General features: G+C 40.2%; 1 protein-coding gene across 7 annotated transcripts in view; it reads left to right on the forward strand.

The window, feature by feature from the left end:
* The first annotated feature begins 9,986 nt into the window (after positions 1-9,986).
* The window catches only part of LOC121166293 (E3 ubiquitin-protein ligase FANCL), a 56,327-nt gene continuing 40,544 nt past the window's right edge, over positions 9,987-25,769 (forward strand). For 4 of the 7 annotated variants that reach the window (XR_005885387.1, XM_040995429.1, XM_040995428.1 and 1 more), the window contains exons 1-4: positions 10,021-10,129; positions 17,484-17,542; positions 21,205-21,265; positions 22,662-22,718. Coding sequence is in view for 6 of the 7 variants with exons in the window: in XM_040995429.1 (XP_040851363.1) it covers positions 10,034-10,129; positions 17,484-17,542; positions 21,205-21,265; positions 22,662-22,718 (273 nt within the window). In the remaining variant the exon portion in view is untranslated. Of the gene's footprint in view, positions 10,130-17,022; positions 17,565-21,204; positions 21,266-22,661; positions 22,719-25,769 lie in introns of those variants that run through there. The other 3 variants (XM_040995426.1, XM_040995427.1, XM_040995430.1) reach the window with 3 other exon arrangements.

Below are 25,769 nucleotides of genomic sequence, written 5' to 3' on the forward strand. Positions count from 1 at the left end.
CAGAAAAGGGGCCAGCAGAATACTTTTTAAAATATTTGGATATTTTCATTTTGCTTTATTTTTATTGGCAAAGATAAAATCCTCTGGGCCCTGGCAAGACACAGGGGTAAAGCTCATGATCCATTTAATGTACTTTAAAAAAAAAAATCTCCCAGACTCTTTCAATTTTTTAGCTCTAAATAGTGCCAAGGACTTTCAGCTCTTCATTTCTTTGACTCAGGCCAACAATAAGTTCATGTTGTGTTAAGACTAGGGCCAACTGCAGCAAGTCTTATGAATGAACAAATCATGATGACTACAGTTCATTTGTATGCAGAACAAAAAAGTTTTATGTTTCCATCATTGTCATATTAAAATGACATGTTTTGGGGGGGTTAATTTTTAATTTTCTTTTGAATATTGTTTACATAGTTGAGAGGTGTCCTTGCCCATGTGGGTCTCTGATTAGAGTAGGAAGGATAAGGTATGGAGGAAGATGGATTGTTTTTTTTCTCCTGTGCAAGCAACTGAGGGTATGGGGTCTCCTTGCTGTCAGACTGCATCAGCACCTGGGATTCAGTCCTTTGGTGACAACTTAGAGACTTAGATGTGAAAAAGAGTGCTGTAAGAATGTTATTTGAGTGGTCTTGATAGTTCTGAGGAGTAGTTAGTTTCATTGCTCTAAAGTTGAAAAAAATCTGTCCAAGAGCTTTTGGCTGACAAAGCCCACCTTAGTGCATCCACAGATCTAGGATCATGCTCCAAAACCTGGCCAGGACAGTTGTCCAACCCATTCTGCTTTCCATCCTCTGGTGAGACAATTGACATATGTAGAGTAGGTAGCGCATACTCTAAATGAGCTGGCTGTCGTGTCTCCTATGTGCGTCCGTGCATGCTATCTACTACATAGGCATCAGCAACTGAATATCCAGTCCTGAAATATGCACTCCAAGGAGCCAGGAGCAAGGGGCTTCTTCTGGGTATCCCAAGTGGGTAGAGAGTCCTCCTGGGCCAGCCTCTGCTGCTTTCCCAGGACACAAACAGGAAGCTGGATGGGAACTGGAACAGCTGGGATACAAACCAGAACCCATGTAGGATCTTGGTGCTTAAATGGGGAGAATGAGTCAATTGAGCCATTGCACTGGGATCTATTACTTCACTTTTAAAAGTTAAAATGGAATCTGCATATCACAGCAATTTGGTGTCTACTTTATGCTATTTAGTAATTTAAAAATAAACTCCACAATTTCAATGCTTAATATAATAATGTTCTTTTCTCCCTCATACCAAGTCAGTTGGGGTACACCTCAGAAACAGAATCTGTCTACCTATGCCTTTATTAACCCAGAATCCTTTGGTTCGAGCTAATGAACAGAAAATGAGAATGTTGCATCATTAAGAAGGTTGGCATGAGTCACCATCATTGCAGTGGCTGAGACTTGTTTCTTGGCCACATCAAACTGCAAGAGAGTTTGAGACGTCCTTTTGTTAGGAGCCTGAAGAGAAGAGGCAAAGGGTTGGATGAGCACGAAACAGTCTCCACTTCAGTCTAATCTCAATTACCAAATACCCTCCCTCTTCCCACGTGTAGAGCATACTCATCCTCTTCTTAAGGTACACAATGCAACATTTCATTACCATAGTCATCTCACATTCTGAGGTCTGCTAGTGGTGCATCTTCTCTCTATTATAATCTGGATTTAGAGCCCTCTGATAGCTACCATTTACCTTCCCTGCTTCTTTCTCTTTCTCTCTCAAACACACACACAGCTACAGTCGCAAAATACAATGGTGGAACAGTGTGAGGGTAAATATAGTAAACTTACCAATTTAGAAAAGGAAATAGTAGAAGTAGTTATTGGTTCATAGCACTGTGAAATCCTAAAAGGCAGAATTGGAAGGAGTCCCTGCTCTGGCTGCAGAATATGTTTCTTGGGTCGATTCTGATCCTGGGCATTGGGAAGAAGCCCATCATTTTCTGTGATTTCTGGGTCTGCACTATTTCCTCTTCCAAGATACTTTGTTGTCCATCTTACATCAATATTATAATCATATCTGTGATGGCTGTTGGTCTATTTATAATGACCTACAGATCATGGGTTTTAGCCTAATACACCCACTATACCATATAAGTTGTAGTTGGATAAAATCAGATCATTTGACAATTAACTACATAAAGCAAAAGTTAATAATATTCTAGGAAAGAGGTGGCATATAAGACTTTCTCTTCTTGAGTGTTATTTGCTAAATCAATGCAACTATTTAATTATACGTTTTTTTTTCTGAATTACATCTGTTTTTCAGAATTTCAAAATAGTAGAAGAGAGTATGGTAGGCTGTTCTACCAAATCATGTATAGCAATGTAAGGTAAGATACTCATTTTCATAAAACTGAGCAAACTTTAAAAATAGAAAATGACTGTTATAATTTCTAGGAAATGCAATAGTGTTTTTATAACTATTGATGTATAGCATTCTTATGTTTACTTGAGTGTGTATCTAATTACTAGAGTAAATATTAGTATTATAAAATTATAAAAAGCTGCATGATTTCATCTTTTTTCCTTTGGAAATCAGATTTTTCACGCAGTGTCTCAACTATAAACCTTCGATCAGTTAGCGTTGATATGTGGCTTTTGGGGGGTGCTGCAAAAGAAAATGAGCTTAAACTGAATCTTCTCCAGAAAAATTTGAAGACTGTAACAGTTTTGTTTTTAAAATTATGTGTTTAAGAAGATGCTTTAAAACTTGAAAGAGAGGGAGAGAAAGAAAGCAAGAGAACTCCCATCTGCAAATACTTACTATGATCATGAACCAGGGACCAATACGTGAAGCCAGGAACTTAATATGAGTCTCTATTCAGGTGTCAGATTCCTGAATTATGCACAATCTCTGGATGTACATTGTTAGGAAGCTAGAGTTGGAAGCAGAGATGAGACTTGAACCCAGGCACTCTGATATGGATATCCCAACCCAGTATCTCCACTACTAGGTCAAATGATGACTTATTAACGTTATTTTAAAATTTATTCATGTTAGAGACCGAGGCATACTTGTAAGAAATGTGTGTGTGTGTGTGTGTGTGTGTGTTTACATACACACATACACAAGGGCTGGCACAGTGGGATTGCAGGCTAATTCTTCAACTGTATGCAGTGGCATCCCATATGAGTGCTGGTTCATGTCCCAGCTACTCCACTTCCACTCTAGCTCTCCATTTTATGGCACAGGAAGGCAGCAGAGGATGGCTCAAGTCCTTGGGTCCCTGAACCTATGTGGAGGACCCAGAATAAGCTCCTGTCTCTTGGCTTCAGATCAGCTCAGCTTTGGCTATTGTGGCCATTTGGGTAGTAAACCAGCAGATGGAAGATCTCTCTTTTCTGCCCTCTATAAATCATCTTTTAAATAAAAATCTAAAAATCATTTTAAAAAGAATATATATGTATTCTTTGGAGAGAGAAAGAGAAATGGAAAGAGAGAGAGAGAGAGAGGATGAATGCAATCTAGGTCTCTTAAATGGGTGGTTAGAGCGCAAGTACTTGAACTCTCATTGTTGTCTCCAGAGTGTACCTTAGCAGGAAGCTGGAGTAGGGCATCAGTGCTGGGAACCAAACCTAGATACTCTGAAGTGGAATGTTGGCATCTTAACTGGCATTTCTAAGTGCTAGGCTAAGTATCTGTCCCCATAGAAAAAATTTTGAGAATATTTAAAATATTCTGCTAATAGTAAATTGCTATGTAAAATGGTTTTGTCTTTTTGAAATAATCATATAAATATGTGTACATATAGTGATTTTTTTCATTTTAAATGACAAATATGATCGTTTCTGAATGATATGCATTTTCAGAAAGGAAGAGATTATTTATATCTGAATATGTAAAGTTTTAATCTTTCGAACTTGAATATTACCATTCTAAGGGTTTGGGGGATTCTCAGTTCATCAAGCAAAACAATAAAACTGTATGTAAAGATGTTTGCCTCACGTGCTGATGCTACTGATGCCGCCGAACATGAACTTTATCTTCTGCTGCTGTAATTAGTTCATAACTTTACAAGATTATTGCCTGAAAACATTCATTTTGCAACTGAGAATATATGAAATTAATCTTTTCTATTGTTGACAAAATAATAAAAATACCACTATTGGCAATCTACTTTAGATTTCACAAATTCTGATTAAGTAACTAACATTGTGAATTAGAATTTTAAAGTAAATTTCTTTTTATGTTTATTCAATTACCACATATTTAACTGTAATTATTGTTTTTGTATGTGTTTATAAATGGTAGACCTACCCACAATAGAAAAATTAGCCAAAAGTACAGGTAGTTTCAGCAAAGGAGTTATATATGAATCTACAAATGAAAAGATGCTTAGATTCATTATTGTTAGGGAAATGAACTTTTTTAAGTATATATTTTTATTTGAAAGGTGTATTTTACAGGAGAGAATGAGAAAGAAAGAGAGAGAGAGAGAGAGAGAGAGAGAGAGAGAGAGATCTTCCATCTGCTGGTTCAATCCTCAAATGGCCAAAAAGGCCACAACTGAGTTGTTTTGAACCTGGGAACTGAGAGCTTTCTTTGGGTCTTACATATAGGTACCAGGGCCATATGGGGCATCCTTTGCTGCTTTTCCGGGTGATAAACATGGAGTTGATCAGAAATGGAGCAACCAGACATGAATCAGTGATCATAAGGGATTCCAGGGCCTCAGTTGGAAGATTAGCTTACAATGCCACAGTGCTCACCTCAGAAAAATAAGTTGTATTTATTTATTAATTTGCAAAATTTTATTTATTCTTATTGGAAAATCAGATTTACAGAGAGAAGGAGAGAGAGAGAGAGAGAAAGAGAAAGAGAGAGAGCTTCCATTTATTGGTTCATTCCCCCAAAATTGCTACAATAGCCAGAGCTGAGCCAATCTGAAACCAAGAGCCAGGAACTTCCGAGTCTCCAATGTAGGTGCAAGAGCCCAATTCAAGCCATCCTCTGCTGCTTTCCCAGGCCATAAGCAGGGAGCTGGATCAGAAGTGGAACAGCCAGAACATGAACCGGCACACATATGAGATATTGGCACTTGCAGACAGAGGATTAGCCAGTTGAGCCATTGTGTTGGCCCTAGAGAAACAAACTTGTAAATGATGATGGAGTCACACTTTTACCTAAAAAATTGTAAATATAAAAAAGTTTGATGATACGTTTGAATAAGCGAGGTGGTAGAAAACAGCTGTTTGTCAGCTGCTATGAAAGAGTGACCTAGGACAAAATCTCAAGAGGGCAATTTAGCAGTATCCATCAAAGTCAAAACAGATGCACATATCAGCCAAAACTAAAGAACTGTCTAGAAAACAGGTGAGTTTTCCTTTGTGTCAACTACAGTGCATTTTTTCAAAGTGTAATCTCCTTAACACAAATATATATTTATTTTGGAGAGAATGATGTAAACATATTGATATGCAATTAATTCTAAGACATATTAAGTGAAAAAAAAAAAGAAAAACAAGCTTTGGAGTGCAAGTTTCTTCTCTTTTTGTGAAACTGTGCTTCCTCCAACTGATAGGTGATTTTAAGTCTTACATCATGTACAATTCTAACATTCTTTGCTAATGCCTTTTTAAAAAAATGTATAAGGCTGCTAACTAACTTTATAAAGAAAAATGAAAGATGCTTAAGTTTTAAAACATCAGTCAATTCTACATCCTTCTCTTCAATCTGACACTGATTCACTCATTTCACTTATTTCTCTTTCATGTATAATTTTTATGTATGAGTATTTTAACACACAAATGTAATTGCTTTTATACATTCTATTATATCATTAAATAATTACCCATTTCTAACATCTTGGCCACTTGTTTGTCTCCTATTTCTGTACACATTTTTGAATATATATATTTTTAAGATTTTATTCATTTTTTATTGGAAAGGAGGCTATACAGAGAGAAGAGACAGAGAGGAAGATCTTCCATCTGATGGTTCACTGCCCAAGTGAATGCAATGGCTGGAGCTGAGCCAATCCGAAGCCAGGAGTCAGGATCTCTTCCAAATCTCCCACACAAGTGCAGGGTCCCAAGGCTTTGGGCCATCCTCAACTGCTTTCCCAGGTCACAAGCAGGGAGCTGGATGGGAAGCAGAGCCGCTGGGATACGAACTGATACGAATATTAGATCCTCGTGCATGCAAGGCAAGGGCTTTAACCACTATGCTATCGCGCTGGGCCTGAATATACTTCTATGAGTGATATTTGTTAAACAGAAACCGAAGGTTATTTTTGCTGTTGTATAGAACAGATTAGTTTTTAAAGATGTGTTTATTTGGAAGCAAAATCATAGGGAGTGAGGGCAAGAGAGATAGACATTGAGATGAAGAAACAGAGAGATCTCCCATTGACTGTTTCTCTCCTCAAATGACTGCAATAGCTGGGTTGAGCCAAGCGAGGAGGCAAGCACTCGATCTATTCTCCCAAGTAGATGACGGGAACACAGGTGCTCGAGCCATCATCCGCTGCATCTCAGGCAGAATAGTAAAGAGAGGAAACACAGCTACTGAGCCTTGAACTGGCACTGTTATCAAATGCAGGGGTCTAAAGAGGAGGCTTAACCTGTTGCCCACAGCAGCTACCCCTTAATCAGATTGCTTTTTAAAAGTGTTCTGCTGGGCCTTGTGGCACAGTATGCTAATCCTCTGAACTGTGGCACAGGCGTTCCATACAGGTGCTGGTTAGTGTCCTGACTGCTCTGCTTCCAATCCAGCTCTCTGCCTGTGACCTGGGAAAGCAGTGGAGGATGGCCCAAATCTTTGAGTTCCTGTACCTATGTGGGAAACCCAGAATAACTCCTAGCTCCTAGCTTTGGATTGACTCAGCTTTGGTTCTTAGGGCTTTCTGGGGAGTGAACCAATAATTTGAAGACTTTCTTCTGCCTTTCTTTCTGTCTGTCTAAAATATGCCTTGCAAATAAAGAGAAAAAAATTTTAAGTCTTTGATTTCTTCTTTGATTTCTTCTTTGATTTCTTTCTTTGATTTATGCCATGATGGTTGGATCTCTTAAATTATAAATTTTGATTAGGGAATGCTCATTTATGAATTCAAGAACTGCAAACAGTGATATGGCAATCCAAGAACTAAGGTGAAATGCAGCAACACATTTTCTGGAAATCTCTAGTTATGAAGATTCAGAGGTAGGGTGCTGAGGGGCCTTTGGCTATGTCTACGTGGTCCAGTGATAGAAAGTTACAGTAAAATGACTCAAGACTTTGGTATGAATTTTGTTCTTGGATTTCCTAGTCTCCACAGAGTAACTAATACGTTTCTTTTGTTTATAAATTACTCAATATATGACATTTTGTGATAGCAACCCAAATAGACAGAGGCAGTTATCAAATAATTCATGAGTAACCACAAAAGCCAGGGCAATGATTTTTAGATGATAAGAAAGGTTTACAAACAGGGATTGCTTTTGAGAAGGACTTTCAATGGAGGGTAGAAGACTTTGAAGGGAGGATAGAGGTTTCATAGGGAAAGTATAGTGGCAGGAAAATCTGATACCGAAAATGCAAAAAATTTTAACAGAAAAGGTAATTTAAAAAGTGTCTGAGGTTATATGTCTTTGTGTTGATGTTACTGTTTGTATTACCTTCATTTTATCTACATTAGAAACATGTAGCAGGAAAAGGCAGTTGGGCATAGTGGCTAGGATGCCAGCAGCACCACACTATAGGGTCTGGATTTTAGTTCCTGGCCTATCCTTGATTCTAGCTTCCTGCTAATTTGTAGCCTTGGGAGCAACAGGTGGTAGCTCAAGTAGTTTGGTTCCTGCTACCACATGGGAGAGCTAGATCCAATTCCAGGCTCCTGTTTTTGGTGTGTCTATTGAAAGCATTTGGAAAGTGAACCAATGGGTGGGAAATCTGTTTTTTTTTTTTTTCCCTCTCCTCTGTTTCTCTCCCAAACCCTCCTCCATTTCTCTGTCTTAAAACAATCTATAGTATGTTAATCCCTGAGTTGCATAACTGAGAAGGTTTTAAGTTGGCCTGTGCAAAGGTTCTGAAAGTTTAGCATGCATTACAATCACCTGGGAGACTCACCAAACTACAGACAGGTGGGTTCAAGTTCAGTGTCTGGGATTTCCTACATCTGAGACAGGGGCACTGGGGGAATGAGAAACATCTTTGTCTGCAGTCAGTATGTTCAGCATTGAGGCATCTATGACAAAAGACAGATTATCAAGAGATGTGTTTCATATGTTTAATGCAACGCTGGAGTCTTGGCAGTTAGGACTCTAAGAGGGAGACCTCTGTGTGTTCATAATGAAGAGTGGTCCTGAGGAAGGTTGTTTGGACAAAGTGGGCGTGATCTACAGATAATGTACAGGGGGATGTAACAAGACTTGTTCAAATTCTTCTCTGTGTCTCCGTGTCTTCACAGACAAAGGTGTTCCTTTCCTCCAGGTATGGGGAGGGCATCTCTCATATGAGGGTCTTATGAGCTGCTTTTGAGTGAAGAAGTGAGGTTAACTTTTTGCAGGTGTTGCTACTTTTTCAAATGCTCAAGTTCCATTTTTTAAAAAAGATTATTTATATTTGAAAGTCAAGTTGCAGAGAGAGAGAAAGAGAGAGAGAGAGAGGAGAGAGGGAATTTTCCATTTCCTGGGGCTGTTTCATTCCCCAAATGGCTCTAGCAGCTGGAGCTGGGTTGGGCTGAAGCTAAGAGTTTCCTTTAATTCTTTTATTAGGGTGACTTCACCCTAAGGACATGGGCAATATGCTGCAGCTTTCCTAGGTGCAGCTGGACCAGAAGTGGAGGAGCCAGGACTGAAACTGGCACCCATCTGAAATGATATTTCAGAAGTTTAGCTTGCTTCACCATAACCATACTCCAATACCATATTTTGGAGCAGAACATGCTGAAGGCCATTAGAAGTGAACATTTACATTTTTGTAAAGGTCAGTGGTAGTGCTGATGTTGGTGGTTCTGGGGTCACATATGAAGGATTTCTGCTGTTGTGTAACTTACATCAAACCACTGCTCAGCCTTCTGTTTTTTGGGTTTTCTTTTCTCCTGAAGATGCTTACAGAGCTTAAAGAATCTTTAAAAATGGTGTTTCCACTTTGAGGGCAATAAAGATGAAAGGGGCATATCTTATTCATCTTTGCACAGTCTTTTGCATAGCACAAAGGTGGTTTGCAAATAGTAGGGGTCAAAACCAACCGTGGGGTGCAGTGCGATAGCCTAGTGGTTAAATCCTTGCTTGTGCTGGGACGGGCACTGGTTCGCAACCCAGTTGCTCCACTCCCCATTCAGTTCCCTGCTTGAGGCCTGGCAAAGCAGTAGGGGATGGTCCAAAGCCTTGGGATGCTGAACCCACGTGACAGACCCAGAAGAAACTCTTGGCTTCAGCTCAGCTCAGCTTGGGCTGTTGTGGTCAATTGGGAGAGTGAACCAGTGGACAGATATTTCTGTATCTGCTTCTCTGTAAGTCTGCCTTTCCAATAGAATAAATAAATCTTAAAATGTGTTAAATACTAATTGGAATGTCAAATAATTGTATAATAAATAAGAATAAACTTTTTAACAAATCCTTAGTAAAAGGGAATGCATCTCATGCTTGGGTTAGAAATACGTACAAGCAAAGAAAAATCTAGTTAATTACTGTATGGATGTGTTTCTCATAGAATGCCTGATTACATGAGTAAACCTTGGGCACAATAAATCTTTTCGTATTTGAGGGCATACAGAAACCCCTCAACAGCCAAAAAGGGACGTTGTGACAGGTCTGGGTAGGAGACAGGGAACAAGACCCAGACCCTAAAAAACACCTTATGCTTAAAGTTGCTGCAATCTTTTAATAGACTTCAGCTGCAATCATCCCATGGTCAACGCCAGATTCTGGGCAGGGACACCTGTGGCTCTCAGGCCACGCCCCCGAATACCTTCCTACCTGCGGGGATCCTGCAGCCCCTTCCCGCCAAGCCCGCGTCTCCGCCCTCCGGCTTGCAGGAGTGCGCATGTGCGGCGTCCCGGCGCTCAGAGCCTCCCTGCCCGGGACGGCGAGCCATGGCGGCCGCGGAAGAGAGCCTGTTGCGCCAGTTCCCCCTACTTCTGCCCCAGAACCGCGAGAAAACCGTGTATGAGGGATTCGTTTCTGCTCAGGTACCAGCCCGATCGTCCCACTGGCGCGTTGCCCCCCCGCCCTGGGCAGTGTGGGATTCGCGGGTTTGGGGGAGTGAGAGGGGCGCCTCGGAGCGACTAACGGGATCGCGGAGCTCCGCGCGGGCCGCCGCCGTCGCGGGAGTCCCGGGCCTCCTCGGCGCCCGGGCCGCGGTCAGCGCGCGGCGCCCAGCCACTGCACTGGCCCCGGAGTTTCAGTACATTTAGCCAAGTTATGGTTGCACATTTGCTGCCTTAGAGTTAATCAATGTATGTGGGTACTTTATATACACATTATTTTCCCGAATCACCGGAGATGAAATCCTGCATAACACTTGCTAATCGTTCAGTATACAAATGTATATTTTATAGAAACGAGAGCATACTCAGTCCACAACCACAGTGCAGTTCACACAACCTTACAGTGACGAGAACATTCATTATGTAGTCTAGAATCTGTGTTTTAATTTTTATTAATCCTTGAGTCGTCTCTTTCATCCCCCCTCCCATCTGATGTAGGATCCCACGTCATGTTTTAATTGTCAAGCTTTTGAACTCAGAGTAGTTCTCAGTGTGTCTTTGCTTTTCGTGAACTTGACGTCCCTCAGTTTGTATCTGATATTTTCTCAACTTAAATTCAAGTTACATGTTTTAGCAGGGATTTTATGGGAAAAACTTAGTGGTGGTCTCAGGCCGTGTGAGCTCAGCTGGTCCCGTTGCTGATGTTAACTATTTTTTTAAACATGTGTTTTTATTAGGCGGTTTTACAGAGAGGAGAGACAATGTTGATGTCAATTTTGATCAGCTGGTTAAGGTTGTGTTGGCCAGCGTGTCCTTCTGTAGTTAATGGCTTTCTGGGAGATAGTCTGATGCCCCTAACTTTCATATGTGTGCACTTGCCTTAACATCTGCTAACACTGCCTGGGCTTGCTGGTGATACTCCGACTCCATTATTACACATTTATGAGCTGTCATTTTGTTGATGAGGAGTTGCCTTTCCTTCATTTCAATTTATATTAGATCAGACTCGTGAATGCAAAATGTGAAGTTAATCGGTTAGACATCACTTTATTCTCTAAATGTCCCAGATTTGGCCAGTGAGAGCACATTTGTATGTCTTTAAGTTGCACTTCACTCTTGTCACTGTTCTGAGAGTATCCTATATAGAAGGCACACCTGTTGGTGCCCCTATTTGGCCTAGCCTGTTTGGGATTCCCACAGCCCATGTTGGAGTGCCCTCAGTGTGTGAGTACCAGATCTACTTCTGATCCCAGCTTTCTGTTGATGTGCTCCCTGGAGGCACCAGGTAATGGCTCATGTGGTTTGCTGTCACCTTGTCAGAGAACCAGAATGAGTTCCAGTCCAGAGTGGCGGGGGCTAGAGGATGGGCAGTCTCTGCCTTTCTAAAAAGGGCAGGGCCTGTGGTTGCTGACAATTGTTACCTGTTTGGATGTTACTGGTTTTCAGTTTGTGGTTGCTCTGCACCCATGATCTGCTCAGAAGGTTTTGAATATATTTGGTGGGTGATCTGTTGTGACTGTTTTATCCTTCCTAGCTATATTGCATTGTAGCTAGGCAGTCTTATTTGTCAAAGCTATGTAAGTGTGAGCTAGTATAGAATTAATTTTGTAATTAATAGTCTGTTTTTAGGTTATCTTGTTCTTTAGTGAGCTTTGATGGTGTTGTTCAAGTAATTTGCTCACTTGATCTAGGTTTTTACGTTTATTGGCTTAAAATAATATCCCCTAGTTATCCTTTTGGTGTTAGGATTTGTAATAAAGCTGTCTAGGTTGGTTATATTTTGCTACATAACTAATTACTTCAAATGTTAGTGCTTTAACATGACATGTTATCTTAGTTTCTGGGAACCAGGAATTCAGGAGCAACTTGGCAGGTGATTCTTGATGAGGATCCTTCTGAACCTGCAGCCAGGTGTCTGCCAGGACTAGCAGACAGACCTTGAGCAGAGCGGGAAGGTTTGCATTCAGGGACTCACTTGCCCAGCTGTTGGCTGGCGCCCTTGGTTCCTCGCCACCTGGACCTCCATGGTGTTGCTTGGTTGTCAGCACAGCATGATAGTGAGCTTCCCCTGAGTGTGAACCCAAAGAGATGGAGCAGAAAGCTGAACATTGCACTTTATCCCTGAACTTCCAAAATCACACACAGTTTTATTTCTCCTTTTTTTTCTGTTTGTTGATAGCAAGCCCGTATTGAAAATGAGGTAGATAAAGTTCTGATTCCTAAAAGCAGAGGTGTCAAGTAGTTCCTCTTATTGCGATGTGTAGGCGATTTACATTTGATGGGATTGTTGATGCTTGGCTTTAAATCTGTCTTGCTATTTGTTTATAATCTTGTTTTTTAAACTTTTTTCCCAATTTTCTACACTTTTTATTTTCTATTGTTCCAGCTTATTATCTGTTTTTCTTAATGTCTCTCTCTTTTTTTTTTTTTTTTGCTATAACAGAATACCTTGAACTTGATATCTTACGTAGAAGTTGAGTTAGCTGGGATGTCAGAGTGCATGCTGCTGAGGCCCTGTTGTCGTATGCCAACAGAACGGAGGGCATCTAGTGGCCAGACAGATCAACTGTGCTAAGTTAGGATTCTCCTCCCCTGACACCAGGAGGAGCCTGGAATTCTCTCTGGGTCTTTCCCACCTTCGTGGCAGGGGACCAGGTACTTGGGCCATCTTTTGCTGCCTTCCCAGCCATATTAGCAGGAAGCTTGATTGGAAATAGTGCAGCTGGGGCTTGAACCAGCGCTCATGTGGGCTGCCAGCGTTGCAGGTGGCATCTTGATGCCCAGTGCCACAGTGCTTTCCCCTCCCCTGTTAACAGCTTAACGTTAGTTTGATACTTTTATTATCTGGGGCCATCCTTTAATAAGGTTTCCTGTCATTTTCCTAATTGAGGAATTCATTGAAAAGGGCACATTAAATTGTCATGTGTCTGTAATAGCTACTCAGACTTTCCATTTTTTGATTCCTTATTATGAAATCTTATTAAGAAATGCTATTTAGGCATATTTTAGGACACTACCCTATTGGAATTTTTTTTTTTCATGATTCAAGTAGGCTTATGGGTTTCGGGGAGGACTGTCACCAAGTTCACTTTCATTATAGCAAGTGTACAATTTAACAAAATCGCTCCTGAGCATTGATCACCTGGCTGAAGTTGTGTTTGTCAGGCTTTTCCACTTCCCTTACCCACAATGAGCAGCCATCACTTTTGCTGGCTGATACAGTCCCTTTCCGTTAGGGAGGAGTGTCCATATGATAGATTTTTACTGCATGGGAGATTTTATTTCTTTGACCTCCGTTTACTAGCTTAGTCATTAATTTCTATCAGTATCATGCCATGGATATTTTATACTTCGTGTCTTTAGAAAATATTACTGTATTGGTTTGATTGCTTTGGCCTAGTCATTTATACCTTAAGAATATTGAAAAAGAAGAGGTATTTCACATTTACCTGTAAATTCACTGTGTCTGATACTGTTGTATATTTGTGTTTCTTCCTAAAGACCTTACTTGAACATTTCTAATACTGAATGTGTACTACTTACACACTTTCCAGATTTACATTTGTAATACATATAATTTCGGTGGTTACAGATTCTAGGTTACAGATTCTGTTTTAGTACTTAAAAGATACTGTTCATCCATCCTCTGTTGGATCTGAGCATTCTCTTATTTTGGTTGCTTTATAAGTAGTATATTTTCCTTTGTTTGCTCTTAAGATTTTTCTTGTTATTAGTTTCAATCAATTTGATTTTGTCATACCTTGGTATAGTTCTCTTGTTTAGCTTTCCTAGGACTGTGGATCTTGGATTTTGACTATGTATTTCCATTTATTTTGGAGAAAACATCAGCTGGTTATTTAACTTGTTTTTTCTGTTCTTTTCCTGTATGTCGGGGACTACAAATATTTACATAATAGGCCACTTTAAAATCCTGCAACTTATTGCTAGTCTTTTCAGGTTTTGTCCCTCCAGTCTCTTTCTCTGTTTCATTTTGGAGCTCTTCTGTGCCTGAGTATTCAGGCATGCCAGTGCCATGCAAAGTTTAATCTGTTAAAACTGCCATACGCATTTTTCGTCTTAGACATTGTATTTTTCAGTTCTTTGAGCCTATGTATTTCCCTTCTGTTCAGTGTGATTATATTTTCCTTTGCAGTGTTAAATGTTTGAAATATAATTAAGTTAATTTTTTAAATCATCTGTGCCATTTTTGTATGCTTCTTTTTTCCCCTCATTAGGTTCTTTTCTGTTTCTTTCCATAACACGTATATCTTTATTAGATAATAAATGCAAATTGTACTTATTAGACATTGTTCTTTTCTAAATATTTGAGTTTTGTTGTGAGCGGTTCAGTCCGGGCCTCCCACACAGGTAGAAAGACCCCAGATGTGTCATCAGTGCCTGTCGGAGGGTTGAGGGCAGAGTCTTGTCCTTCTGCCATAGGATACAGTCACTCCAGCCAGTGTCCTAACCTCCGCTTCTCCCTCTTGTCTAATTGTGGAGTGACTGAGGAGGGCACACCCTTTGTCTGCTGCTCCACCGTTTCTAGAAGTGGAAGTTTTTAATATTTCCATTTTCTTTTTTTGCTCCCCTCCCTTACTTTGAGACATCTGCCTGTCATAAGTCAGTGGCCCAGATAATTTATTTGCTTATTTTTTCCTAGAGGCTCTAAATTGTTTCTTCATTGGAAGAATCCATTGAACTATATCCTGGAATGGATCATCATCAGCCAGTTTTTTCACATGTCTTGTTTTACCTTTCCCAGTGTGGATTTCCAGAAAGTTCACTTGGGTTGTATTGGTAAAGAATCTGTTCTCATTTTCAGCGTCTCCAGTTGCCTGTATCTTGTACTTTCTTTCCCTGATTCCAACTTAATCTGCTTTTTCTCTGATGGTTTTTCAGTTTTCTTTCTGGTTTTTCTTTTAGCTACTTCTTTTTTCTTTGCCCATTAGGAAATTTTTGTTTTAATTCTGTTCTCCCTTAATCCTCCTGTAATTTATTATAGGTTTGTCTTTTTTTTTTTTTAATTTGCTTTCGTGAGTATCCAGTTGATGCACTAATTTCTTGTTTTTTTAAAAAAAATCAGATCTGTTTTTGATTTTATGTACAAATGCTCAATTATTGATGTTTAATTTGGTGTTTGAATTTATGTCCTGGTGGTTTTGTGTGTGTGGGATCTGTCATCACCTGAAGTGGTGATTGTTTCTTAGGAGTTTTGCATCGATAGGGACAGGATCTTTGTGAACATTTTAGCTGTTTATAAAATCCTGGTCCAAGAATACCTTCTTCTGTTGGTGAAGCAAAGTGTGCTTTCTTTAACATGGCAAGTTTTGGAAAGTGCTGACTGTACTGTTTTTATTTTTTCATGTCAAGAGCCTAATTTTTCTCATCTTTTTTTTCTCCTAATACCAACTTCAAAATGTAGCTCTACCTGGTTTTTTTTTTTACCATCTTCTAAAATACTTCCTTTCTGAAGTATTTTAAAATTCTAAAATACTTCCTTTCTGCTTGACCTCTGTGTTCAATCTCCCGTAGTTGTGATATGATAGAAATTTTTCATTTGTAGCTAGTCCATTCCCCATGCTCCCCTCACACACGTGTGTCTCCATTGTACCTTCTGTGCGGTTGTGTTTTCCTAAAGACCAGAGCATTCTTGCAGGACTTACTGTGACTGCTCTGAGTGGATTCTACTGGAAAGTGGCTGTGTTTTCTTCAGGTAGCTTGAAGTTTATTATGTTCTGTCTTTGACAGAAAACATGGGATTTTGGTGGTTTTACTTATTCTTAACATTTATATAGTTTTATGGAAGGATATTTGAGAAGATTCAGGTGTAGGCCACTGTCAGTTCCCTGCAGTTCCAGGACATTGCTTGGATAATAATTACTATTCAGATGCTTTAAATATACAAATTCTGGACTTTTTCTGAAACCAGAAACTACTATGGCATATAACATGACATTTGACCTTTTAAAATGACTAAATTTTGCAAATAAGGGACTTTGCAGGTTATCTGAAAGTATATAATTCCATTTTTGCAGAATAGTTTCAATCTTCATGTAAATTGTGAATTCCAGCTTGTTCTTACACCTATGTGTGGGATGTCTATAAAGTTAGGCTAAAGTTACTACATAATACCTTTTAGTGCTTTAATGAAATAGTGAATTATTGTTACTTGACCTTTTGAAAGGTCAGTAGTACATTTTGTTTCATTTTTTTTAAAGGACATTTAAATGTAATGAAAGTCAGAACTGTAATATTACCATGAAAGTAAAGGTTATGGGGTACATTTAATTGTGTTCCTCTGTTTTTGAAACTGCTTTGAGGGAGGCTCAGCCAAAATTCCACATGGTAATTGTTTCTCAAGAATTTTATTACTCTTTTTCATTTTATATTGTTGGAGTAAAAGATTACATTTCTGTTTGCTTTTTTCTACTTATTTTTGCTCAGATTTCATGTGTATTTTTCTATTTAAGTTAATGTTGAAACTGCTTGCCCACTCACTTTCCAAAGAAAGTAATACTGAATGTATTTTTCAAGAGAATGACTGTTCTCTTAGAACGACTGTTAAATAAACGTAATATTTAGCAATATAGCTAACGACTATTTAGATTAAAACTTATTATATTACTCATTTTATTACGAATTCATGAATACAAAAAAAAAGAACAGTTGAGTGGAAAGTATGTGTATGAGAACACTTGGTGGAATATACAAGACAAAAGGAGTTCCAAACAAAAGCATAGAAACAGTTGATGGGTTTGTTGATGAGCTCAATACCTCCACCCTAATCCTATATGACCCTCAGTGTATAAAGTCTGTTGCCCCTAGTTTCGGCTATTGATCATCAAAAAAATTCATGAATGAGAAATAGTGCCAGTTTATAATAGTATATTTTCATTAAGATTTAGTAAGTTGGAAACATGAATTATTTATTGCTTGCTTTAGTTTTACGTTTTGATTTTTATCTCCTTTATGTCCAAAGTAATTCTAAAGAACTATCTTTCTGGGTGCTTATCCTAAAAATGATCATCTAAATTTCTTCTTTATGTTCTCTATTAATGAATTTACAGTGTTCAGTACGTAGAGGTGAGATTTTTTTTTCCCTGAAAAGCCTTTAAAGCCTATATTTGTTTGATTTCCCAGTGGTTATGTGTGACCTACACTTTTTTGAGTTATTCTTTCTCTCAGATGTCACTGTTTGAATTTATCAACTTACAAAACTTGAGCGCATTTGATGCCTTTTAGATAACAAAGAAAAATACTGCCTTTCCTGTGTGATTCTATATTTAACTTGGCATTAGAATGAAAATTTGAAGAAGTTTTTCTATATTTTTCATAGGGAAGAGACTTCCACCTTAGAATATTGCTGCCTGAGGATTTGCAGATGAAGAATGCAAGGTGACATGGTGCTTTGTTGTATGTATGTATGCTGTTGAGCAGGGCTGGCAGTCAATTTGATGTAAAATGATTCTTGTCACTAGAGTTTTGCCTCAATGTCTCATTAAACCACTCAACCAGAGATATTTGTTTTTTTCATTAATGTGAAAATGTGGTATTTGAGGGTGGCCAGAATGACAGTGGAGTGGGACACTGCCAAGTAGTCACCCGCAGTGAGCAGTACTGGCAGGTAGGCAAGGGGACTGAGACCTGGTGATTTGGAGGGGAGACACTGGAAGATCTTATATGGGTCAGACTCATGTACCAGTCCACATGGGAATCCAGAGTTGAGCTTGTTAACATGGAACATTCCTGACAACCATACGAAAGCTAGGGCTGTGGGCCTGTCTAGCAGGACTAGATCCTAGCCCCTGATTGAATGTCAGAACAGGAGACAGGTCACATTAGGCAGAGCCATGACACTAATCACGCAAGAGAATCACATCTGGGGGTAGAGTCTGTGGGGGATTTGTGGGCCAAACCCTGTGGAAATGCAAGGCCTGTTGGTTAGCTCAAGAGTTTGACTGGTGATGGGCTGAGCTAGTTGTGACCATGGAAGCTGCCATACTCACAAGTACAGGGACCAAGAACAGTCTGGGCAGGTCCAGGCTACAGCACCCACATGTGCATCCTAAAACAGGGTGTGAGGTAGGGCAGGCCTGGCCACAACATCTGTCAGCTCATACTAGGCCAAGACTGAGGAGCAGGCTATGCTGGCCAAGGACCTAGCACTTACTGGCATGCGTGAGATTTGAGTCTGGAAGTGGACCAGTGGGGGAACTCGGGAAACTCCCTTAGTGGGTCATAACTCCTGCTGGTGAGCATGTAGTCCAGGCCTGGAAGTCGGGTAGGCTGGACAAGGTAGCTCCAACTGTTGGCTAATGTGTGGACTGTCTTTGGATGGGGTTGGGCGGGGCAGTGCCAAGCAAACCTTAGCTCACCAGCAAGTACAAACCAGGCTGGAGCCCATGTCATGCTGGGCTAGGTTGTCAACCCTACCAGTTTGCATGAGCCAGGGATGGGAGCAGACTGGACAGGGCCAGGTTATAGCATGCTCCAGTGAGAGTAGGGACTGGGGCATGTTGGGTTAGGCCAGTTTACTGCATCCAAAGGCAAAGGCCAAGACAGGGGAGGGGCTAGGCCAAGCTGGGTCAAAGCAACCAGTGATACTTGCAAGATCTATGGTTGTGAACAGGCCCGGCTGGGCAGCCAAAGGAACACCCTGGCTAGATTGTGGTTCTCACTGGCGAGTGTGAAGGCCAGAGTTGGGGCTGCTGTCTAGTCTGGGCATGGCTGCAGTGTCCCTTGGCACAAGTGTGGACTGGATCTGGGGTGTGCCAGACTGGGCTAGATTTCAGCATTCATTAGTGCTTGTGAGAACCAGGGTAGGTGTAGGACAGGCTAGGCTAGGTCTCTGTCTCTGCAGAACCATATGTGAGCTGTATCTGGTTATGGACCAAGCTTGGCTAGGCTATAATACCCAACAGTAAAAGCTGGAATGGGTTTAAGGCCAATCAGGAAAGACCACTGTTGCAGTTAAGATAGGAGGTGGACTAAGTAGGGCTGGCTCATGTACCCAGAGATGGGCATGAGATCTGACACTGGAGTGGTTCTGATGGAAGAGCTTGGGTAGCTACTCTGTTGGGACACAGTCCCTGTAGGTGAGCGCAAGAACCATGATAAGGAGCATTCTGGATTAGGCCCAGTAACTGTACCCAATGGCATGCATGTGGTGTAGTTCAGGGACAAACCAGGCTGGGCTAGTACATATCTGCTGGCGAATTTCAGCACCAGAATGGGTCGGGGCAGCTTGTGTTACAACACAAGCCAGTTCACATGAAGGCCAGGACTGATGTCTGGTTGGATTAAACTTGGCTGTAGCACTCACCAGCATGAATTGGAATTGGGCATGGGCTGGGCCTAGCCAGGGTACTACAGCACCCATTAGCAAATGCCAAGGAAAGGTGGACATGAGAACCAGGACTGAAGCAGACATGACTAGAGTGAGTTGCACCTGCAGCACATGTGTGGGCTGGATAGTGGGGCTGGTTGGGTTGAACTAGATTACAATAGCCATTGACATGTATGAGAGCCGAATGGCATATGAGACAGACTGGACCAGTCTGCTATACATACTGGCAAGCACAAGAACCAAGGCGGGGGCAGGCCTGGTGGGGATTATTGCAGGTCACTTGACTAGGTGGTGGCTCCCATTGGTTTACGTGAAGGCCAAGTGTTGGTGCACAGGATCAGGCTGGGCTGCGGCAAGCATTGGTTTGTGTAGAAGACAGGGCTGGGAGACAGAACTGTCCCAGCAGTTGCAAACACCAGCATGTGCATAAGCTGATTGGGGCTACAGACGGTGCTGGTCCCTGTATTGGCAAGCACGCATAAGATTCAGTTTTGGGATCACCTCGGATGAAGTTTCTCTGGGGATCACTCAAACTGAATTGCTGGACTCAGAACCCAACCATGGAGAGAATTGCAGTCTCCAAGGTCTGATCTTGGAGTGCATGTGTCAGAGCTGGGCCTCCTCAGTGACTTAGATGGAGCAGTGGACAGCATATCCAGATGCACATGGAGGATATGGCAGTACATTGGAGTCTGCAGAGGACACCTGGTACCACAACAGAGGATAGAGGACAGAACAAATTGGTCAACTACCCCAGCCAAATGTTGGCATTGAATAACTGAGCAAATGGAAACTCCAGGGTGTACTATGGGAACCAGTGGATTCTGAAGATATTATATAGTGTTTGGAGTGGGGAGATCTGCAGTAATTTGGAATTGTTGAACCCTCGAGTCCTCATAGGCAGGACCCTCAGAGCATGTTCCACATTTGGGACCCTAGAGTTGTTTCAGGAGGCTGCCCTCCAGCCAGGGGTGCAGAGGCATTTGGGAGGCTGGATGTGGATTCTCTGCTTGTCTCTCCTTCCCCCAGATACAGTTAAGAAAAAAGCAGATGTGGAAATGGTAGTCTCACCCACTTTCCTTTGGCCTTTGACCAACATCACCCTGATCAACTATGTAAAAATCATCAAAAATAGAAATAATAATTGAAACAAAGTTAAACTAGGCCTGGCCCGGTAGTCTAGCCTTTAAAGTCCTTGCCTTGTATGCCCCAGGTTCCCTTGTGGGTGCTGGTTCTAATTCCGGAAGTCCCGCTTCCCATCCAGTTCCCTGCTTGTGACTGGGAAAGCAGTCAAGGACGCCCCTAAGCCTTGGGACTTTGCACTAGTGTGTGAGATTTGGAAGAGGCGTCAGGCTCCTGGATTTGTATCAACTCAGCTCCAGCCATTGCTGCTGCTTGGAGAGTGAATCGGTGGACGGAAGGTTTTCCCTCTCTGTCTCTCCTCCTCTCTGTTTATCTGACTGTCCAATAAAAATAAATAAATCGTTTAAATAAGGGTAAGCTGCCTGTTATTTACTAATTCTATTTTTTTATATTTAAAGGAAAAATTAGTAACAATAGGATGAAGCCCAAGACTTTAAAAAGTCAATTTAGTAAACAATTTTATTAACCTTTCAGACTGAGGTTTTATGCATTCTTTAGAATGTCTGTGTTAACAGTTTTTTTCCTTTTTGCCCTGAATAATAACATATTTGGTTCATTATAATTTTAGATTACTATGTAGTTGGCAGCTGAAAACTGTACTTAATGGATACCATCAAGTGGTCCAACAGGTAAGTCCTTTAAAAGTTCTGTTTTAAGTGAGGATAAGAAATTTACTCAACCTTGAGTTGTGGAAGGTAGGATGTCATTGTAGCATTATGATCCTAATTCTAGGTTTCTGAAATGGATGTTTAGTTATTTCTGCCCCATCTTTGACTGGTTTGTACACCAAATTTAAGAAATCTGTTGAGATAGATAGCCTGAGAACATTTGCTAATAAATACTATGTATGGCAGTAAGATCTCTGTTTTCCTTTACCAATTCATCAACAAGCCTCCTAAAAGTTTTTAAGTCCAATTACTAGTCTCCCTCTGGCTTCTGGTTGGTTAGGTAGAGCCAGTGTTAGTTTCACTTTGTTTTATTAAGTCAGTATTTCTGCTTCCTCCTTCACTATTTTAAATCTTGATAAATACATTAAGAAAGTTCAACATGCCTCTTTTTGTAAAGGGCCAGGTAACCAGCTTTCTGAATTTCTGGGCCATAAGTCTGTTGCAGCTGTTTGATGCTGTTCCTTGTAACCACTCCATTGCTGTTCCTTTAGCACCAAAGCAATTCTAGGCAGATGTTGAATGAAGGGATGTGGCTGCATTCTGATAAAACTTTATTTACAGAAGTAGATACTGAGTTGCAGTGGGTGGTAGGTTGCAGACCTTTCATACATTGTCTCATCTGTAGACGAAAGAAAAATATCTTAAATAGTCCAAACTGTCTGCAAACATACATGTACTCAGAGCTGTATGATGTGAATGTGAACGATATGTTTTCGTGTATTACCGGGATGAGGGAGAGTTCTACTTCAAAAAATTAGTAGAAAACTTGATGATTTTCTCTTTGTTTTATTTGTAGCTTAAGAATCAGATTTCTAGAATATGGGATCATAAATCTTAAATGTCCAATGTTTCAAATTTGCTTTATTCAGTTGTGTTATGATAGGCTTTATTTTATTGAATGGTTCTTTTCTTTCAAATTAATGAGAGTTGTGAAAGGACAAAAATAACAACTGTCGGTTAGCTTTAAGGCCAAGGAAGAAATTTAAAAAATAGAGTTAATACTAGATTTATGCTTTTCTTGCATATGTTGCTCCTGCACCAGTCATTTTTTTTTTAATTAATTATGTTTTCCAGAACTGTTAAGCTTGACAATATACAGTGCTGAAGGAACTGTGAGGCTTTTGTGACATTCTTACAGTTCTCTGTATTTTACCAAAACTCAATTTGAGGGTTTTATTCTTATGAAAGGAAATTTGCAGGAATAGTTAGAATAATGATGCTTCATGTGCTGTGCTTTTATGATGTAGATTTTGCTATATTGTTTTTCACATTCTATAGGCCTGTGTTTTATTTCATTGAAGTGAGTCAAATATTCATCGAACCAATGGTATTAATTGGAAATATTTGTTTGATCTAGAGAATGCAGCACTCTCCTGACCTACTGAGCTTTATGATGGAATTGAAGATGATTTTGGTAAGATTTTTTTTTTCTAATGCTCTTTCAATATACTCTGTCATAATTGTTTCTGTAACCTTTAATCTTTTCAAAAATTTATCTGGAGCTACTCCTATGTGGTACTCCATGCAGGAGTCAAATACTTGAGTCATCAGCACTGTCTTTCGGGGTCTGCATTAGCAAAAAGCTGGAATTGGGAACCTGAGCCATGTATTGTAACCAGGGTCTTTGATCTGGGACGCTGAGAGTGTCTCAACGCATGTCTTAACCACTAGGTCAATGCCTGTTCTGTAACCTCTACAAACAGCTAACATTTCTTAGAAGTTAAAACTTGTGAACTCACAAACATGTAATGTTTTGTTGAGTGCATATGGATGCCTTTATGACGAACAGAATTGTATGTATAAGCCAGTGTGACTGTATTTTAAGCTGGGTACCTTTGACACTACACTTGAGGAGATGGTGAAAAAATGAAAATGACACTACCGGCATGTCAATTCAACAGAGATTGGATGTTTATATTTGAAGAAACAATAGAATGTATTTGTAATCCTGTATATAGTCTCAGCTTTTGGAAAAACTTGTACATTTCATATAATGGTAACAAATTATAGTTGTTTTTGTATTAGTTTTGGGTACAACACCTGAGTATTTATCCTATTATTCTTAAACATTTATCATATTTCCAACATAAAATAAAATTATGGACATGACCTAATAGAAACAGTTTCCTCATATCTTCCCTTTCCTGCAGTTTTTAGAAGATACTAGAATATTTTTATTACTTCTTTTACATTTTATTTTGTTTATTTGGAAGTGTTGGAGGGAGAAAGAGGTCTTCCATCTGCTTCTCTCCCTAATGGCTACAATGACTGGGGCTGGGACGAAGCCGGAAGCTTGAACTGAATCAGCTTGCTCTTGCATCAGCACTTATATAGGATTTTGTTAAGCTACAGTGGCCAAGACTAGAATATAAATGTAATGCTAGATAGTATATCTATTCTTCCCTAAATACTTGTGTGTTAGTGTGTACCTCTTAACAGTTAAATGCTTTTTTTGTTTTTGTTTGTCTTTCATAATATGTGAAGTTGGGGCTGGCACATTGTGGTACTGTTGGTTAAGCTGTGGATGGCCATGCTGACATCCCATATTGCAGTGCTGCTGTGAGTTTTGGATACTCTGCATCTGGTCAACTACCTGCTAATGTGTTGGGGCAAGCAGCAAAAGATGACCCAAGTACGTTTGTCCAAGAGACCTCGACGGAACTCTTGGCTCCTGGTTCTAGCCGGGCCAGCCCTGGCTGTGGTCACCATTTAGAGAATGAACTAGTGAATGGAACAAAAGTCTGTTTCTCCTCTCCCTCTCCTCTCTCCCTCTGTGTCACTCTGCCTTTCAAATAAGGATATAAGTGAATGTTTGAAAAAAATTCTGTTGATAATTCTTAATGATTTCTTGAACAGAGATTCAAACAGTTTGATAAAACACTGTTATTATATCAAAGCTGATACATACCACATTACTTTTTTTTGTTTTCTAAATCTAAAAGCAATTCCCAATGAAGTAGGCAATAACTTCTTAGACGTGCTTTTGTTTTTCTGTGTCTGTGACACAGAAGATCCATCTATTAAATTCATATGTTTCAAGTTTATGTAAGACTTAAAACTGCAGCTCTCCTCACTCTGCATTATGCTGGATTTGATTAGGTTTTGATGCTGCTGGGGTTGGTGTTGGATTGGCTCAGATACCCCTTGGGAGGTTGGCTTTCCATCCCAGAGAGTCTGTGTCTGAAGTCCCCGCTCTGCTTCCGATCCAGCTTTCTGCTGCTGTGAAACGTCTCTTTGTGCAACAAGCCGTTGTTTCCTCCTGCTGTGTATCATTTCCTCCTCTGTGGCGAGTGTGGTCCTTCTTTGCCTTTGCCCGCTTGGCTCTTATGCTTGTGGGGATAGGAATACATTATCTGACAAAAGGGAGAAGGCAGAGTTATATATTGATGACATTTGCACGTTTAAGTATGTGTATATACGTACATGTACACATACATATAATACATATATACACACACACCTATATGGAATAAATGTCAAGAAATTAGAAAGGGATGCTCATGTGGCCTCAGGCTTTAGTTCCGCTTGCCAAATTGGAGTGCCTGGGGTTGGTGCGGTGTGCTGGTAACACAGGCTCTGAGAAGCAACCTGACATCTTGGCTGCTGGCTGCAGCCTGCCCCAGTCCCAGCTACTGTGGTCATTTGGGAGAGTCAACTCTGTTTTTGAATCTTAAAATTGCTTTATTCCTGAGTTCGAGAGGAACAGAAAGATTCCCTTCAGCAATTAACGCTCTACTTGTAACAGCTCAAGCTGGGCCTGCCTGGCTTGTAAAGGAGGGAGTTGGGAATTCAGTCTATAGGAACATCTAAGCAATTCATAGAAACACTTACTTTTACTTTTCAAATAAGGTATTTACCCAATCTGGTAGCCTTGAAGTTATTGGTAATTTCTAGCTTCAAATTCTAATGGTTTTGGTGTTGCTTCAAAAAAAATGTGAATTTTATTTTGATATGGGAACCATTTTAAAGACATTACAGGTGGTCTTAGCAAGGACAGGGCTGCTAACATAGCTAGATGTTTGGCAAAATACTGGGAATTGCCTAGTCTGGCCTTGCAGAATGTAAGATGGCAAAAGAAATGAGCAGAGAGAGATTCATTGTGCCAATAAGCAGCTTTGTGTGCTGGGAGGTGCTTAATCGTGGCGTACAGGTAGTCTGAGCAGTGTAGTCAGGCTTCAGGCTTTTCTTCAGAAGCACTTTCTAAAAAAATTACGTGGGTATATCGAACATATCCACAGGAGTTCAGAGTGAAGGCTGGAAGATAAGATTTTTGTCTAGTTTTTTTCCCACTCTGTGATAGGCTTAACAGTCCTGAAGATTATTAAGATATTGCAATCTTTGTGTGATACAAAATTGATATTTTGTGTGACTTTAAGCACAGTCCTTTTATTTCATGAGCAGGTGTATAAGCTAGATTTTCTATGAAACAGTGCAAACTTTGGTGTGAAGATGTTGTGTTTTGTGT

This window comes from Ochotona curzoniae, unplaced genomic scaffold (assembly GCF_017591425.1).
Source record: "Ochotona curzoniae isolate NIBS_2020 unplaced genomic scaffold, NIBS_Ocur_1.0 patch108, whole genome shotgun sequence".
NCBI classification, from domain to species: Eukaryota; Metazoa; Chordata; class Mammalia; order Lagomorpha; family Ochotonidae; genus Ochotona; species Ochotona curzoniae.